Raw genomic sequence first — 16,067 nt, forward strand, 5'->3', positions numbered from 1 at the left:
GAAGACTTCTGGATGAAGTCCCCACTCTCCCGGGTGGAGGTTTCTTAGTTGTCCACTCCGGGAATGAACACTGCTGACAGTGCTAACACATGATTTTCCGCCCATCGGAGAATCCTTGTGGCTTCTGCCATCGCCATCCTGCTTCTTGTGCCGCCCTGTCGGTTTACATGAGCGACCGCCGTGATGTTGTCTGACTGGATCAGCACCGGCCGGTGTTGAAGCAGGGGTCTAGCCTGACTTAGGGCATTGTAAATGGCCCTCAGTTCCAGAATATTTATGTGTAGGGAAGTCTCCTGACTTTTCCATAGCCTTGGAAGTTCCTTCCCTGTGTGACTGCCCCCCAGCCTCGAAGGCTGGCATCCGTGGTCACCAGAACCCAGTCCTGTATGCCGAATCTGCGGCCCCCTAGAAGATGAGCACTCTGCAGCCACCACAACAGCGACACCCTGACCCTTGGAGACAGGGTTATCCGCCGATGCATCTGAAGATGCGACCTGGACCACTTGTCCAACAGATCCCACTGGAAAATCCTTGCATGGGACCTGGCGAATGGAATTTCTTCGTAAGAAGCTACCATCTTTCCCAGGGCTCGCGTGCATTGATGCACCGACACCTGTATACGTATTAGAAGGTCTCTGTCTAGAGACAACAACTCCTTGGACTTCTCCTCCAGGAGAAACCCTTTTTATCCTGTTCTGTGTCCAGAACCATACCCAGGAACAGTAGACGCGTCGTAGGAACCAGCTGCGACTTTGGAATATTCAGAATCCAGCCGTGCTGTTGTAGCACTTCCCGAGATAGTGCTACTCTGCCGAACAACTGCTCCCTGGACCTCGCCTTTATAAGGAGATCGTCCAAGTACGGGATAATTATTTCGGCCATTACCTTGGTAAATACCTCGGTGCCGGGGACAGACCAACGGCAACGTCTGGAATTGGTAACGACAATCCTGTACCACAATATTGAGGTACTCCTGGTGAAGAGGGTAAATAGGGACATGCAGGTAATCATCCTTGATGTCCAGTGATACCATGAAATTCTCCAGGCTTGCAATAATCGCCCTGAGCGATTCCATTTTGAACTTGAACCTTTGTATATAAGTGTTCAAGGCTTTCAATTTTAGAATGGGTCTCACCGAACCATCTGGTTTCGGTACCACAACATTTTGGAATAGTAACCCCGGCCTTGTTGAAGGAGGGGTACCTTGCTTTCACCTGCTGGAAGTACAGCTTGTGAATTGCCGCCAGTACTACCTTTCTCCGAGGGCAGCCGGCAAGGCTGATGTGAGGTAACGGCAAGGGGGAGTCGCCTAGAACTCCAGCCTGTATCCGTGATACTATTTGCAGAACCTAGAGATCCACCTGTGGGCAAGCCCACTGGTCCCTGAAGTTCCTGAGACGTGCCCCTACCGCACCTGTCTCCACCTGTGGAGCCCCAGTGTCATGCGGTGGACTCAGAGGAAGCGGGGGAAGATTTTTGATCCTGGGAACTGGCTGCTGGTGCAGCTTTTTTCCTTCTTCCCTTGTCTCTGTGCAGAAAGGAAGCGCCTTTGACCCGCTTGCTTTTCTGAAGCCGATAGGACTGTACCTGAAAATACGGTGCTTTCTTAGGCTGTGAGGAAACCGGAGGTAAAAAAAATTCTTCCCAGCTGTTGCTGTGGATACGAGGTCCCAGAGACCATCCCCAAACAATTCCTCACCCTTATAAGGCAGAATCTCCATGTGCCTTTTACAGGCAGCATCACCTGTCCACTGCCGGGTTTCTAATACCCTCCTGGCAGAATGGACATTGCATTAATTCTGGATGCCAGCCGGCAAATATCCCTCTGTGCATCCTTTATATATAAGACAACGTCTTAAATATGCTCAATGTTAGCAAAATATTATCCCTGTCTTAGCGTATTAATATTATCTGACAGGGTATCAGACCACGCTGCAGCAGCCCTATTTATGCTGAGGCAATTGCAGGTCTCAGTATATAACCTGAGTGTGTAAATACAGACTTCAGGATCGCCTCCTGCTTTTTATCAGCAGGTTCCTTCAAGGTGGCCATATCCTAAGACGGCAGTGCCACCTTTTGACAAACGTGTGAGCGCCTCATTCATCTGATGGGGGAACAAAACACTGGCTGCTTTTTCTCCCCAAAAATAAAACCCCGTTTATGTGGTACTTGGGTTCATGTCAGAAAATGTGTAACACATTTTTCATTGCCGAGATCATGTAACGGATGTTCCTAGTGGATTGTGTATATGTCTCAACCTCGTCGCCACTGGAGTCAGACTCCGTGTCGACATCTGTGTCTGCCATCTGAGGTAACGGGCGTTTTTTGAGCCCCTGATGGCCTTTGAGACGCCTGGGCAGGCGCGGGCTGAGAAGCCGGCTGTCCCACAGCTGTTACGTCATCCAGCCTTTTATGTAAGGAGTTGACACTGTCGGTTAATACCTTCCACCTATCCATCCACTCTGGTGTCGGCCCCACAGGGGGCGACATCCCATTTATCGGCCTCTGCTCCGCCTCCACGTAACCTTCCTCATCCAACATGTCGACACAGCCGTACCGACACACCGCGCACACACAGGGAATGCTCTGACTGAGGACAGGACCCCACAAAGTCCTTTGGGGAGACAGAGAGAGAGTATGCCAGCACACACCAGAGCGCTATATAATGCAGGGATTAACACTATAACTGAGTGATTTTTCCCCAAATAGCTGCTTGTATACATATATTGCGCCTAAATTTAGTGCCCCCCCTCTCTTTTTAACCCTTTGAGCCTGAAAACTACAGGGGAGAGCCTGGGGAGCTGTCTTCCAGCTGCACTGTGAAGAGAAAATGGCGCCAGTGTGCTGAGGGAGAAGCCCCGCCCCTTTTTCAACTGACTTTCTCCCGCTTTTTCTGGAATACTGGCAGGGGTAATTTTACATCTATATAGCCTCTAGGACTATATATGATGTAGATTTGCCAGCCAAGGTGTCATATATTGCCCTCAGGGCGCCCCCCCCAGCGCCCTGCACCCATCAGTGACCGGAGTGTGAGGTGTACATGAGGAGCAATGGCGCACAGCTGCAGTGCTGTGCGCTACCTTGGTGAAGACCGAAGTCTTCTGCCGCCGATTTTCCGGATTCTTCATGCTTCTGGCTCTGTAAGGGGGACGGCGGCGCGGCTCCGGGAACGAACACCAAGGTCGGGTCCTGCGGTCGATCCCTCTGGAGCCAATGGTGTCCAGTAGCCTAAGAAGCCCAAACTACCACCTGTTAGGTAGGTTCGCTTCTTCTCCCCTTAGTCCCTCGCTGCAGTGAGTCTGTTGCCAGCAGATCTCACTGTAAAATAAAAAACCTAAATATACTTTCTTTCTAGGAGCTCAGGACAGCCCCTAGTGTGCATCCAGCTCAGCCGGGCACAAGAATCTAACTGAGGTCTGGAGGAGGGTCTTGGTGGGAGGAGCCAGTGCACACCAGGTAGTCCTAAAGCTTTCTCTAGTTGTGCCCAGTCTCCTGCGGAGCCGCTAATCCCCATGGTCCTTACGGAGTCCCAGCATCCACTTAGGACGTCAGAGAAAGAAAAATCAAATACATGTGACTACTACTTTACAGCGAGTTCAGAATACAGTGTAGATTACACATGGGAGGCAGTAGAACATGGGACTGTATGACTTCCTATGTGCAGCGAGTTCTGCGATAGCTCTATGGATGAGCTGCACTCAGTGGGCCTAATTCAGACCTGATCGCTCGCTAGCTAGTTTTTGCAGCCCTGCGATCAGATAGTCGCCGCCTACAGGGGAGTGTATGTTAGCTGTGCAAGTGTGCGATCGCATGTGCAGCCGACTGGTACAAAAATAGTTTGTGCAGTTCCTGAGTAGCTCAGAACTTACTCAGCCGCTGCGATCACTTCAGCCTATCCAGTCCCGGAATTGACGTCAGACACCCGCCCTGCAAACGCTTGGACATGCCTGCGTTTTTCCAAACGCTCCCAGAAAACGGTCAGTTGCCACCCACAAACGCCTTCTTCCTGTCAATCTCCTTGCGATTGGCTGTGCGAATGGATTCTTCGTAAAACCCATCGCACAGCAACGATCCGCTTTGTACCCGTGCGACGCGCCTGCGCATTGCGGTGCATACGCATGCGCAGTTCTGACCTGATCGCAGCGCAGCGAAAAAACCTAGTGTGCAATCAGGTCTGAATCACCCCCAGTGACTGTAGCTGAAAGATACTCACATCTTGGTAATACTCCAGAACACTTTGCAGGATCCGTTTCAGGTTGCTGACCTGATAAAAGACAGGAGAACCAATCAGCTTGTGGCTAGAAATTTCAGTCCGTTAACAGGCCACTTACATTACAGACAACCTATTACCAGGTGCACTAAATGTATTTATTGCTTTTGCAGATAAACATTAAAACAGCAAAAATGGCCATTTGTTATCTCCTGGGCAATAAGTGAAAACTATTATCCCCTAAATATTCCGCACTGGCTCACCTTCAGCCTCCAATTGTCATTACAGTCCAGCTTTATCCGCATCAGCCAAGCCTCGTTAAACCAGGTGGGGTCTCTGCACAGGGTAAAGGAGCAGTAGAACCAACTTGTAAAAAGGGCCAATGACATAAAACGTACACCTATATGTAGAAGGGTAGCAGTTGATTTAGACGGACACAATACCGACGGTCAGAATCCCACAGCCAAAATACAGACATGGTCAGAATACAGACATTTGAAATGCTGACATGTCAAAATGCCGGCATGCGTTTTCAAGGAATTTTTGCCCCCAAACAGACTTGTTCATACTTTACCTTCCGGGACGCGGTGCACTTAGACGGTGTCTATGTCGACTTGACATGTCAGCATTTCACATGTCGGTATTCTGACTATGTCGGTATTCTGACTATGTCGGCATAAGGAATGTTGGTATTTTGACCGTCAGTATTGTGTCCGTTGGTAAATCATACTGAACCCATGGAGAAGCAGCCATTTTGTGCCTAGAACCAATATTAATCTGTAAGAGTGCTAGAAATTGGTGACATCACCGTGTCGGCCATTTTGTAAGACACAGGAATATTAAAAAGACTGCAGCAAAAAAATTAAACACCTTGCACCTCAGTGATGTCACCATTTCCTAACGATCTGATAGGCTGCATTCGGCACACAAAACGGCTGCTTCCATTTTGTGTATGGAAGACAGATGCAATTTAATTGGCGTAATGGGTTATGTAAGTTTACACTCACATTCGTTTCAAGACCTGGGCAATAGCTACCCCTCCTGTTAGGTCCTCGTAAGACGCGCAGGGGCCTGACACTTGAAATGTCCGCATCTGGGTGGAAAAAAGAAAAATAGGGATAATTAAGTTTAGACTGTCACAAAGGAACTAAATGGATGACATAGAACTCAGTGATATTACTTAGCAGCACAATGGATTAAGAGAACATTGGGTGAGCAGGGCTGCAGACTCATCACTTTACTTTCTGAAACATGTAAATGACACAGGTTCCGGGGATAATTTCAGCCAGGGTACAGACTGAATACAGTCAGCGAACCTGTGTAACTTATACCCATTAGTAATTAAAGGGATGATATAGTGATACTGCTGGTGAAGAGTTTCACGAGGAAGGACACCCAGATGAAATGCAGCAAGCATTACAAAGTGCATTCACTTTTCCTACTCTACAGCACTAGCATGGAAGCATAAATGTGTAAGAGGTGGTCTGGTACTATAAATGGGTACGATTTCATTTTCTAGTAGTATACAGTGTGATAGGAGGATCTGGTTTGATACTCTGGAAGTAAAAAGGAATAATAAGGCACCTAGCTTGGTACCAGAATAATATGAATGAGTAAGAAAGGGATCTGGGGGGTAATTCTGAGTTGATCGCAGCAGCAAGTTAGTTAGCAATTGGGCAAAACCATGTGCACTGCGGGGGGGGGGGGGGGCAGATATAACATGTGCAGAGAAAGTTAGATTTGGGTGGGTTATATTGTTTCTGTGCAGGGTAAATACTGGCTGCTTTATTTTTACACTCCAATTTAGATTTCAGTTTGATCACACCCCACCCAAATCTAACTCTCTCTGCACATGTTAAATCTGCCTCCCCTGCAGTGCACATGGTTTTGCCCAACTGCTAACAAAATTCCTGCTGCGATCAACTTGGAATTACCCCCCTTGTTTGGTGCTCTGGGAAATTAATGCGTAAAAGGATTATAGAATACGGTAGTAGTAAATGAGTAACAGGTAGTAATTGGTACTCTGGCAGTAATAATGAGTGAGCGGGTCTCTGGACTGTGACAAAGAGGAGTAAAAGGTAGTAATTGGTACTCTGGTAGTAGTAATGAGCAAAATGGTCTGTGGATTTGTAGCATAGAGGAGTAACAGGCAGTAATTGGTACTCTGGTGGTGGTAGTAGTAATAATAATGAGTAAGAGGGTCTGTGGACTGGGAGCAAACAGGAGTACTCTGATGGTAGTAACAATGAGTAAGAGGGTCTGTGGATTGGGAGCACTGAGAAGTAACAGGCAATAATTGGTACTCTGGTGGTAGTGATAATGAATAAGAGGGTCTGTGGACTAGTAGCACAGAGGAGTATCAGGCAATAACTGTTACTCTGGTAGCAGTAATAATGAGTAAGAGGGTCTGTGGACTGGGAGGTACTCTGGTGGCAGTAATAATGAATAAGAGGGTCTTTGGACTGGGAGCACAGAGGAGTAACGGGCAATAATTGGTACTCTGGCGGTAGTAATAATGCGTAAGAGGGTGTGTGGACTAGTAGCACAGAGGAGTATCAGGCAGTAACTGGTACTCTGGTAGCAGTAATATTGAGTAAGAGGGTCTTTGGACTGGGAGCACACAGGAGTACTCTGGTGGCAGTAATAATGAGTAAGAGGGTCTTTGGACTCGGAGCACAGGGGAGTAACAGGGAGTAATTAGAACTATGGTGGCAGTAACACAATGAGTAAGAGGGTCTGTGGACTAGGAGCAGTAATAATGAGTAAAAGGGTCTGTGGAGTGAGCAGAGAGGAGTAGCAGGCAGTAATTGGTACTCTGGTGGTAGTAATTGTAACAGGCAGTAAATGGTACTCTGGTGGCAGTAATAATGAGTAAGAGGGTCTGTGGACTGGGAGCACAGAGGAGTACCAGGCATTATCTGGTAGTACTGTGGTATGATATGGGGGAGTACTAGTCAGAGCAGCTGTTACCCTGGCAGTGTGGAGGAGGGGTCGGGGACTATGGCAAGTAACCCCCAGAGCAGTTAGATGTGACCGTTGCCTCCCCGCCCCCCGTGGTAATAAGCATCGCAGTATACCCATGTGAGCAGGGGGTCACTCGGCTCCCCTTTCCTCTGGCCGCTCATCTCCGCTGTGTCGCCGCCGGCTCTTTCCGCACCGAGGAAAGGTAAAAGAATTTAGGCCCCGCCAGGCGAAGGAGAAGGTAACTATTTATGTCCAACTTCGGCCACCGTACTAGACACGGCTGATTTACACTTCCCGTAACCGATCACATGCGCCCACTCTCGCACATCGTCCAATCACCACACAGCGTGTACTGGTTACCATGGCGAAAAGGCCCTCTCCACGTGCAACTTCTGCCAGCAGTGAGGCGTCCCCGGCACCGCCTGATTCCAAAAAGTTTTACATTGCTTTTAGCTAGCATTAATGATACGTGACGTGTCAGAGTGGTCAGATACATGCAGCCTCTGCCACATAGGATATTAGGATTATATTACACATGGAGTCCATGCTTCACACACCTGTGCGTCTGAGGAGTTCTCCCTGTACATGACTAGTGCTGTCCCTGAGCTACAAGTCCCTAATTTTAGTTACCCAGTGCTGCTTCTCTTGTCAGCTAAGCAGTCTTTATAGCTGTCTGTATTGCTCCTGAACTATAACACTTGCCCATGTTGAGTACAGCTCCTCTCATTCTGTGTGTTGGGTGCAGTCCCCTTGCCTAGTCTTGTTATCTTGGCTCTATTATTATTATTATTATTATTATTATCATTATTATTATCATGGCTTTATTATAAAATTGTTCTCTGTAAAAAATTAGGATATTGCGTTTGCGTGATAACCCGATTGTGGATACTTGTGTCTGGACGTCATGCCTAAAGGGTGTGGTATTGAAAGTCGACAATGTCTAGGTCGACCACTATTGGTTGACAGTAACTAGGTCGACAGGGTCTTTAGGTCGACATGTTCTAGGTCGACAGGTCAAAAGGTCGACATTAGTTTTTCATGTTATTTTGGTGTCGTTTTCTTCGTAGAGTGACCGGGAACCCCAATTAGTGCACCGCGTCCCCTCGCATGGCTCGCTTCGCTCGCCATGCTTCGGGCATGGTGCCTTCGCTCCGCTACCGCTTTGCTCGGCACAGATTACCGTTCCAATCGTAGTCCACGTGGATCGTTAAGTATGAAAAGGTTCAAAAAAAGAAAAAAATTGTGAAAAACTCATGTCGACCTTTTGACCTGTCGACCTAGAACATGTCGACCTAAAGACCCTGTCGACCTAGACACAATGTCGACCTAGTTACTGTCGACCAATAGTGGTCGACCTAGACATTGTCGACCTGGTTACTGTCGACTTTCCGTCCGGATCCCATGCCTAACATGCATCATGTAAGTGATGTGTGCGCCACAGCCGCCATGATGGGACAGAAGGGAAATGGGGGTAGCTATAGGGCGATGGGACGGGGCGGTTGGGGTGACAGATATAACATGTGCAGGGGTGTGGTATAGCTCATAGACAGTTAAAAGATAGACAGTCATTAGTCAGACACTATATGGTCGACAGTAAAAAGTCAGACACAAAAAAAATATATTTTTTTATGTGATTTTAAACATTTTTAACCCAAATTTGGTGAAATTCGTACCCTCGCGGCCTCGCTGCACTCCCCACGCTTCGGGCTCAGTGTCTCGCTTTGATCGCCACAACTTTACTAAATGTAATAGTTTGTGACATGGATAGTACATGAGGCAAAAGTTTAAAAAAAGTTGGTACATTCGTCCCCTCATGGGCTCGCTACGTTCGCGATGCTTCGGGCTCGGTGTCTCGCTCCGCTTCGCTCACCACAACTATACTAAAAGGTAATAGTTTGTGACATGGATAGTAAATGAGGCAAAAGTTGTAGAAAACACAGGAAAAAAAAACAAATTTTTTTTTTGTGTCTGACTTTTGACCCTGTCTGACTTTTGATTGTCGACCATATGGTGTCTATCTAATAGGGGCAAAGGACGCCAAAATGGCGCCCGGAGCCGGCTAAGGGGGAGGGCCGCGGGGGGGCGCGTGGCTGGCGGCGGGAAAGGCAGGGGGGCGGGCAGGGGAGCCCGTCCCCGTTTTGGCACCTACGGTAGCCAGCGGACCAGTGGGGCAGCGTGGTCGCGGGCAGGGGGGCAGTGCCGGCGGAGCGTTCTTAAGGAGCAAGCAGGAGGGAGAGGAGTCACTTCTTACCGGAAAGGTTGCCCACCCACCCAGCCCAGTGGGAGGCTATACCAAGCCTTTCTTGTGCAAAAAACCATATTGCGGTGTGAGCAGGTGAAGGGTAATTCATTGTAATGTGTGTTTTAAAATATTGTTGTTATGGTCACGTTCTTAAAAAAAAACAAAAAAACATTAAAATGGGAGGTATACGCAAGAACTGTTATTTGGGAACGCGTTAATAACTGGAATGTTATGTGGTTACGATCAGTGTGGGGATCAAAAATTGTCACAGTCTCTGGGAGCGGCGGGGGGAAAGTGGTGAGCAAGGCATGGTATGGAATGTTACGTAAGGGGATGGCAGACGGCCAGTCATATTCACCAGGCCGCACGCCTGGCTCCGACTTGGGACGGTTGGGTCGCACGGGCTGCGTGCCAGTTCAAGGTGGTATGCACATGGGGTCGGGGTCCCCAGGTGGGGCGGATGTTGCGTGCCTACTGGGTTGGGCCGAACGCACCCACATACGCTGGTAGGCGGGATGCGGCGTGCCCACAAGGTTGGGCTGAGCACGCCTCCACCCATAGGTATACGGGGGGGGGGGGGGGGCGGGATGTGGCGCGCCCACGCGGTTGGGCCGGGCACGCCTCCACCCATTTTTTACGATCATGGTTATAAGAGCCTTGCTCACTCATTCTTTCCTTGCCCTGCGATTTATTCTGTATTGGTGTGTTTTCAATAAAGCTGTGACCAAGTTTGCCCAAGATCGTTGTGGTCTCAAGTTATTGGGGGATCTCGCCGGGGTCAGGGGTCACCAGATAGTCGGCTTCTCACCCTTATTACTGTCTATCTTTTAACTGTCTATAGACAGGAACCCCATGTGCAGAGAGAGTTAAGGGCCCTATACATTGGCCGATCCGCCGCCGAGCTGCCCGACGGCGAATACAGCCGATGGGCGACCTGGAGGCAGGGGGGCAGTGACGGGGGGAGTGAAGAAACTTCCCCCCCCCGTCACACGGCTCCATACAGCTGACGGGGCACCAGCGATGAACGAGCGCGGGGACGAGCATCGTTCATCGCTGGTGCCTCCACACTCAAAGATATGAACGGTATATCGTTCATTAATGAACGAGATCGTTCATATCTTTGAGTGATGTCGGCCAGTGTGTAGGGCCTATTAGATTTGGACGGGGAGTGTTCAAACTGAAATCTAAATTGCAGTGTAAAAATAAAGCAGCCAGTAATTATCATGCACAGAAACAATATAACCCACCCAAATCTAACTATCTGCACGTTATATATATCTGCCCCACCTGCAGTGCACATGGGGCCTAATTCAGAGTTGATCGCAGCAGCAAATTTGTCAGCAGTTGGGCAAAACCGTGGGGGTAATTCTGAGTTGATCGCAGCAGGAATTTTGTTAGCAGTTGGGCAACACCATGTGCACTGCAGGGGAGGCAGATATAACATGTGCAGAGAGAGTTAGATTTGGGTGGGTTATTTTGTTTCTGTGCAGGGTAAATACTGGCTGCTTTATTTTACACTGCAAATTAGATTGCAGATTGAACACACCACACCCAAATGTAACTCTCTCTACACATGTTAAATCTGCCTCCCCTGCAGTGCACATGGTTTTGCCCAACTGCTAACAAAATTCCTGCTGCGATCAACTTGGAATTACCCCCCCATATGCACTGCAGGTGTGCAGATATAACATGTACAGAGAGAGTTAGATTTAGGTGGGGTGTGTTCAAACTGAAATCTAAATTGCAGTGTAAAAATAAAGCAGCCACTATTTACCCTGCACAGAAACAAAATAACCCACCCAAATCTAACTCTCTCTGCAAATGTTATATCTGCCCCCTCTGCAGTGCACATGGTTTTGCCCATTAGCTAACAAATTTGCTGCTGCGATCGGATCTGAATTAGGACCTCAAATCCAGACCACATGTGCCAGTCAGACATTTAACTGGGAAGATGGTGTCTCCAGAAAGATGGCACCAGCTCAGACTATAGTAAACAGTCTACAACTGTGTCAGAGGGGTCTATTCACGAAGCAGTGAAAAGAGTGGAGAAGTGAGCCTGTGGAGAAGTTGCCCATGGCAACCAATCAGCTGCTCTGTACATTTGTATAGTATGCAAATTATAAATGTTACTTCAAAGCTGATTGGTTGCCATGGGCAAATTCTCCACAGGATCACTTCTCCACAATTTTAACTGCTTCATGACATACTTGCCTACCCTCCCGGAATGGCTGGAAGGCTCCCGAAAATCGGATGGCGCACCCGGCCCCCCCGGAAAGGTGAAAGTCGGCAAGTGTCCTGCATCCGCAGCCAGCTCCCGCCTCCCCCCTTGGCTGCCCACAACGGAGCACCAGTGGGCGGTCAGAGGGGGACTTGATGACGCGATTCACGTTTAATTGCATTATTGTAGGTTTCCCCCCCCGCTCTCCAGTGCCCGCTTCCTCAGCACTGAATAGCGTGGGGCAGAGCACAATGCCGTTTCCATGCAGCCACGCCCCAGCCATGCCACCTCACTACTGGACACCCCCCCTGCTCGCCGACCAGGCTGACCCCTCCCGGAAGAGGGGGCGGCAATATTGGCAAGTACGCTTCATGAATAGACCCCAGAGTATTTGGTATCTTCTGCGCAAGCGCCATACTCAAAAAGACAGTGGGCGGGATGTACTAAAGCAAAAATGCGGTAAAACCCCTGAAAACGGGGGTTTTACCGCATTTTCAAATGTACTAACACCGTACCGCAGTGTTTTCGCCATCCAGGGTATCGCCATCTCTGGATAGCGATACCCTATAGAAGCCTATGGGCTTCTTATCGCCGACCGCCGCAACCTGCCGACACCGCCGACCCCACCGCAGACGCCTCCCCCCTCCCCCCTCCCCCCCGGCTTACCTTCCTCCAGGCTGCCCTGGACCCGGAAGGTAATCTCCTCCTCCCCCTAGCAACGCAGCCGGACGTCCTTCTGGCTGCAGGGGGGAGGAGGAGGCGCCGGGGGCAGCCTGCTGCTGCTTCCCGGCGTCTAGCCAGTGCGGGGACCCATGGGAGGTGACAGAGACCCCCCGCTGACCACCTAACAGGTATCACAGGTACCCCTGGGAGGTGACGGAGACCCCCCTCTGACCACCTAACAGGTATCACAGGTATATTGATCGCATATGTTAGTACATATGCGATCAACATCGCTGCGGTAACCGGCGAGGGGCGGCGATGTATCTTAATACATCCCGCCCAGTGACAGAAAGATGGCATGGCCAGCAGCCAGATAACATGCGTGATGGGGGGAGGAGGGGGGGGTGTTTACGCAGAGATCCACAGAAACAATTATGTTAATTTTGCAATTAATTCTGCATGTGATAGTCCTGTGAATGGATATTGTTTATATGTATGGGAAACATTGCTTAAAAATATGGAATAATATGCTACCGAGTCTGAATGCTGAAAAATGATTGATATAATTTATAGGAGACACCTGCATCTTATTTTTGAAGAGCAATATTTTGTGTAGCCATTCACAGAATTGGTTTTCTTGTTCCATAATCCTACCACTTCATTGACTGTAATTGACCTGCAAGTGTGAATCGAAGGGAAGGCTCATTCCCAGGAGGCCTTCCCTCAGGGGGAAGGCCCAGACTGATGGATACATGGGTTGTCTATCACTAGACACTTGTTCTCCACAGCAATACATGCCCCACTTGGAGACAAGACGTGTACGCTCTCACATAGATCACCACAAACTACATGAAGCATTCGGGTCGCCATAGCAACTGCACTCGTCTTGTAAAGGCGCCGCCCGCACACACTGTTTTTGGCTCTGTTGAGAATCTTCAAGTTCTAACTGCTCACCAGCGGCTATTTACCTTTAATTTGACTTCCACCCAATGGTGAGATGGCACAGACAGAGCCCAAGTATCACATTTTCCGCGTCATCTGCTGTATGCATCTCTCACACCAGTTTAACATTTTTCCTGCATACTGCATATTTTCCTTGCTTCATTAACCCTATTATGTCTGGTCAGACACTGCTTATGAGGAAGGAGTATTTGCTTGATAACATGTTTACATATGTTTTGGATTTTGGCATACTTCCCAGCTCGGGTCGTGATCTCATGGGATTTCTCCGTCATGCTGAAGGTTCCCCAGGCTGACCCCAGTTTTCCTTCGTAATGGATACGGGATGCGGTCAGGATGTTGGCAGTTGGAACCTCGCCTCGCAGCCAAAATGTCGGCGCCGGTACTCCGACATCAGCCGAAATGCTGACGCCGGAATTCAGACATCCGGCATTCCGATCGCAGCCCACCGCTGCGGTGGGAGGGAGGGTTTAGTATGCCGTGGGGGGGAGGGGGGGGGGAGGAATTTAGGTTTAGGTATCACCGGGGAGGGTTAGGTTCAGGCTGCGGGAAAGAAGGTCTAGGGGGGTATTGGGGTATTGTAAGTATACTTACATTCCCCCGTTGGGATTGTCTCCATTGGAATGCCGCGATCGGTCTTCTGACCGCCAGCATCCCAAACGCTGATAAATTGTTGTATTTTATGGGGGGCATGGTCACGGCATAGTGGTAGCATTAACTCGACATAGTAGGGGCATGGTTACACCTCCCTGTAATCCCGGGTCCCTACAGAGACCTGGGCTCGAGTACTCATTACCCGTTCCATTCCCCCGCCCCCTCTCGGCACACTTTTTTTACAAAATTGTGCCAGGCTGTCCATATGTTTAATGAGCAAATGTTTCTAAAAGAACGTTTTTCCATTACACATATGGGCAGAAAAGTGTGTTGGCCAGCCAAGTTCTTCTACACCAAGCTTGGCAAAGCATTTTTTGATGGACCTCGCTTTGTGCATGGGCAGGGCCAGCTTAAGGGCCACATAGGTCTTTGGCTAAAAATTATTGATGGCTTATTGTGTCCATACGATACCCCTACATACATAGAGCCATAACTACACAACCTGCCACTTCCCCCTTATCTCCTGCTGATGAGACATCTCAAGGTGTAAAGTCAGCTTACTTTAACCTAAATGCATGACAATATTCTTAGATGATAGCTAGATATATACAGTGCCGTAACTAGACATTTTAGCACTGTGTGCAAGAAACGGCATTGGTGCCCCCCCCCCCCCCCATTTACAAAACAGGGCCATTACGCTGTGTAGGCATGTGCCAAACATGTAGGGGAGTGGCTTCATGGGGAAGGGGTGTGGCTTCATGGGGAAGGGGCATGGCCACAAAAATAATACCAATTCACATTACGTTGTACAGAAGTCTCCATTATTCAAATTACGCCACACAGCAGCGCCACTTACACACATTACATCAGGTAGAGCCACTTTTACACATTACGCCTGGTAGATCTCCTGTCACACATTACGCCAGGTAGAGTCCCTTTTTACACAGTACAACAGGCAGAGTCCCATTTTACAGGACAGCAGGCAGCATCCCCTTGTACACAGTACGGCAGGCAGAGTCCCCCTTTTTACACATTACGGCGGCAGAGTCCCCTTTTTTACACATTACAGCAGCAAAGTCCCCCTTTTTACACATTAGGCAGAGACACCTTTTTACACATTATGGCAGCAGAGTCCCCCTTTTCTCATACGTCCTAGAGGATGCTGGGGATGACATCAAGACCATGGGGTATAGACGGGATCCGCAGGAGACATGGGCACTCAAAGACTTTTCATTGGGTGTGAACTGGCTCCTCCCTCTATGCCCCTCCTCCAGACCTCAGTTTTAGAAATGTGCCCAGGTCGACTGGATGCACTCTGAGGAGCTCTACTGAGTTTCTCTGAAAAGACTTATGTTAGTTTTTTTATTTTCAGGGAGAACTGCTGGCAACAGACTCCCTGCTTCGTGGGACTGAGGGGGCAGAAGTAGGAACCAACTTCCTAAAGAGTTCATGGCTCTGCTTCTGGCTGACAGGACACCATTAGCTCCTAAAGGGAACTGAACGCTAGCCGTGCCTAAAGGCTCACTCCCACAGCATGCTGTCACCCCCCTCACAGAGCCAGAAGTCAGAAGACAGGTGAGTGTTAGAAGACAGATCTTCAATCAAGAAAGTGACGGCTAAAGGTACCGCGCGGCTGGCGGGAGCGCAGCGTGCCATGTTGCCCACACATACACAGGCACTGCAGGGTGCAGGGCGCGGGGGGGGGGGGGGGCGCCCTGGGCAGCATGAAACCTATGGAAACTGACATAAATAAGGGGCATAAGTTGCTGAGGCACAGTCCTACCCCCACCAGTATAAAAAATTACCTCATAAAAGCTGAGGAGAAACACACCATTGAAGAGTGGAGCTTCCTCAGTCAGACAGCACACTGCTCAGCGCCATTTTCTCTCTCTCCTCAGGCTGCAGAGACAACACTGGTCCTCCTCCACTACTGAACAAGTATCAGGGTGCAAAACAGGGGGGGCCACAGTGAATTTGGTGCTATATAATTGTGTGATTAACATTATAAAAGCGCTGAATGTCAGTGAGCATTTTGTGTTCACAGACATTGTGTTACTGGCGCTGGGTTGTGAACTGGCAAAATCCTATCTGTGTCCCTCTGACAGATTTTACTGTGGGTCTGTCCCCTATAAATCCCGGAGTGTCTGTGGTGTGGTTCTGCACGTGTGTGACATGTCTGTGGCAGGGAACTCTGTGGAGACATGTTAGGGACACAG

The 16,067-nt window shown here is 49.2% G+C and overlaps 1 protein-coding gene across 2 annotated transcripts in view; it reads right to left on the minus strand.

The window, feature by feature from the left end:
- HOOK2 (hook microtubule tethering protein 2) overlaps window positions 1-7,503 on the minus strand; it is a 108,474-nt gene extending 100,971 nt beyond the window's left edge. Inside the window, exons 1-4 of one of the 2 annotated variants that reach the window (XM_063931186.1) lie at window positions 7,288-7,503; window positions 5,218-5,303; window positions 4,474-4,546; window positions 4,214-4,264 (exon numbers count right to left, since the gene is read on the minus strand). In XM_063931186.1, the coding sequence (XP_063787256.1) occupies window positions 4,214-4,264; window positions 4,474-4,546; window positions 5,218-5,303; window positions 7,288-7,335 (258 nt within the window). In that variant the 5' untranslated portion in view covers window positions 7,336-7,503. The other variant, XM_063931187.1, reaches the window with a different exon arrangement.
- Between the last annotated feature and the right edge of the window lie 8,564 nt (window positions 7,504-16,067).

This window comes from Pseudophryne corroboree, chromosome 6 (genome assembly GCF_028390025.1).
Source record: "Pseudophryne corroboree isolate aPseCor3 chromosome 6, aPseCor3.hap2, whole genome shotgun sequence".
In the NCBI taxonomy this organism is placed as follows: Eukaryota; Metazoa; Chordata; class Amphibia; order Anura; family Myobatrachidae; genus Pseudophryne; species Pseudophryne corroboree.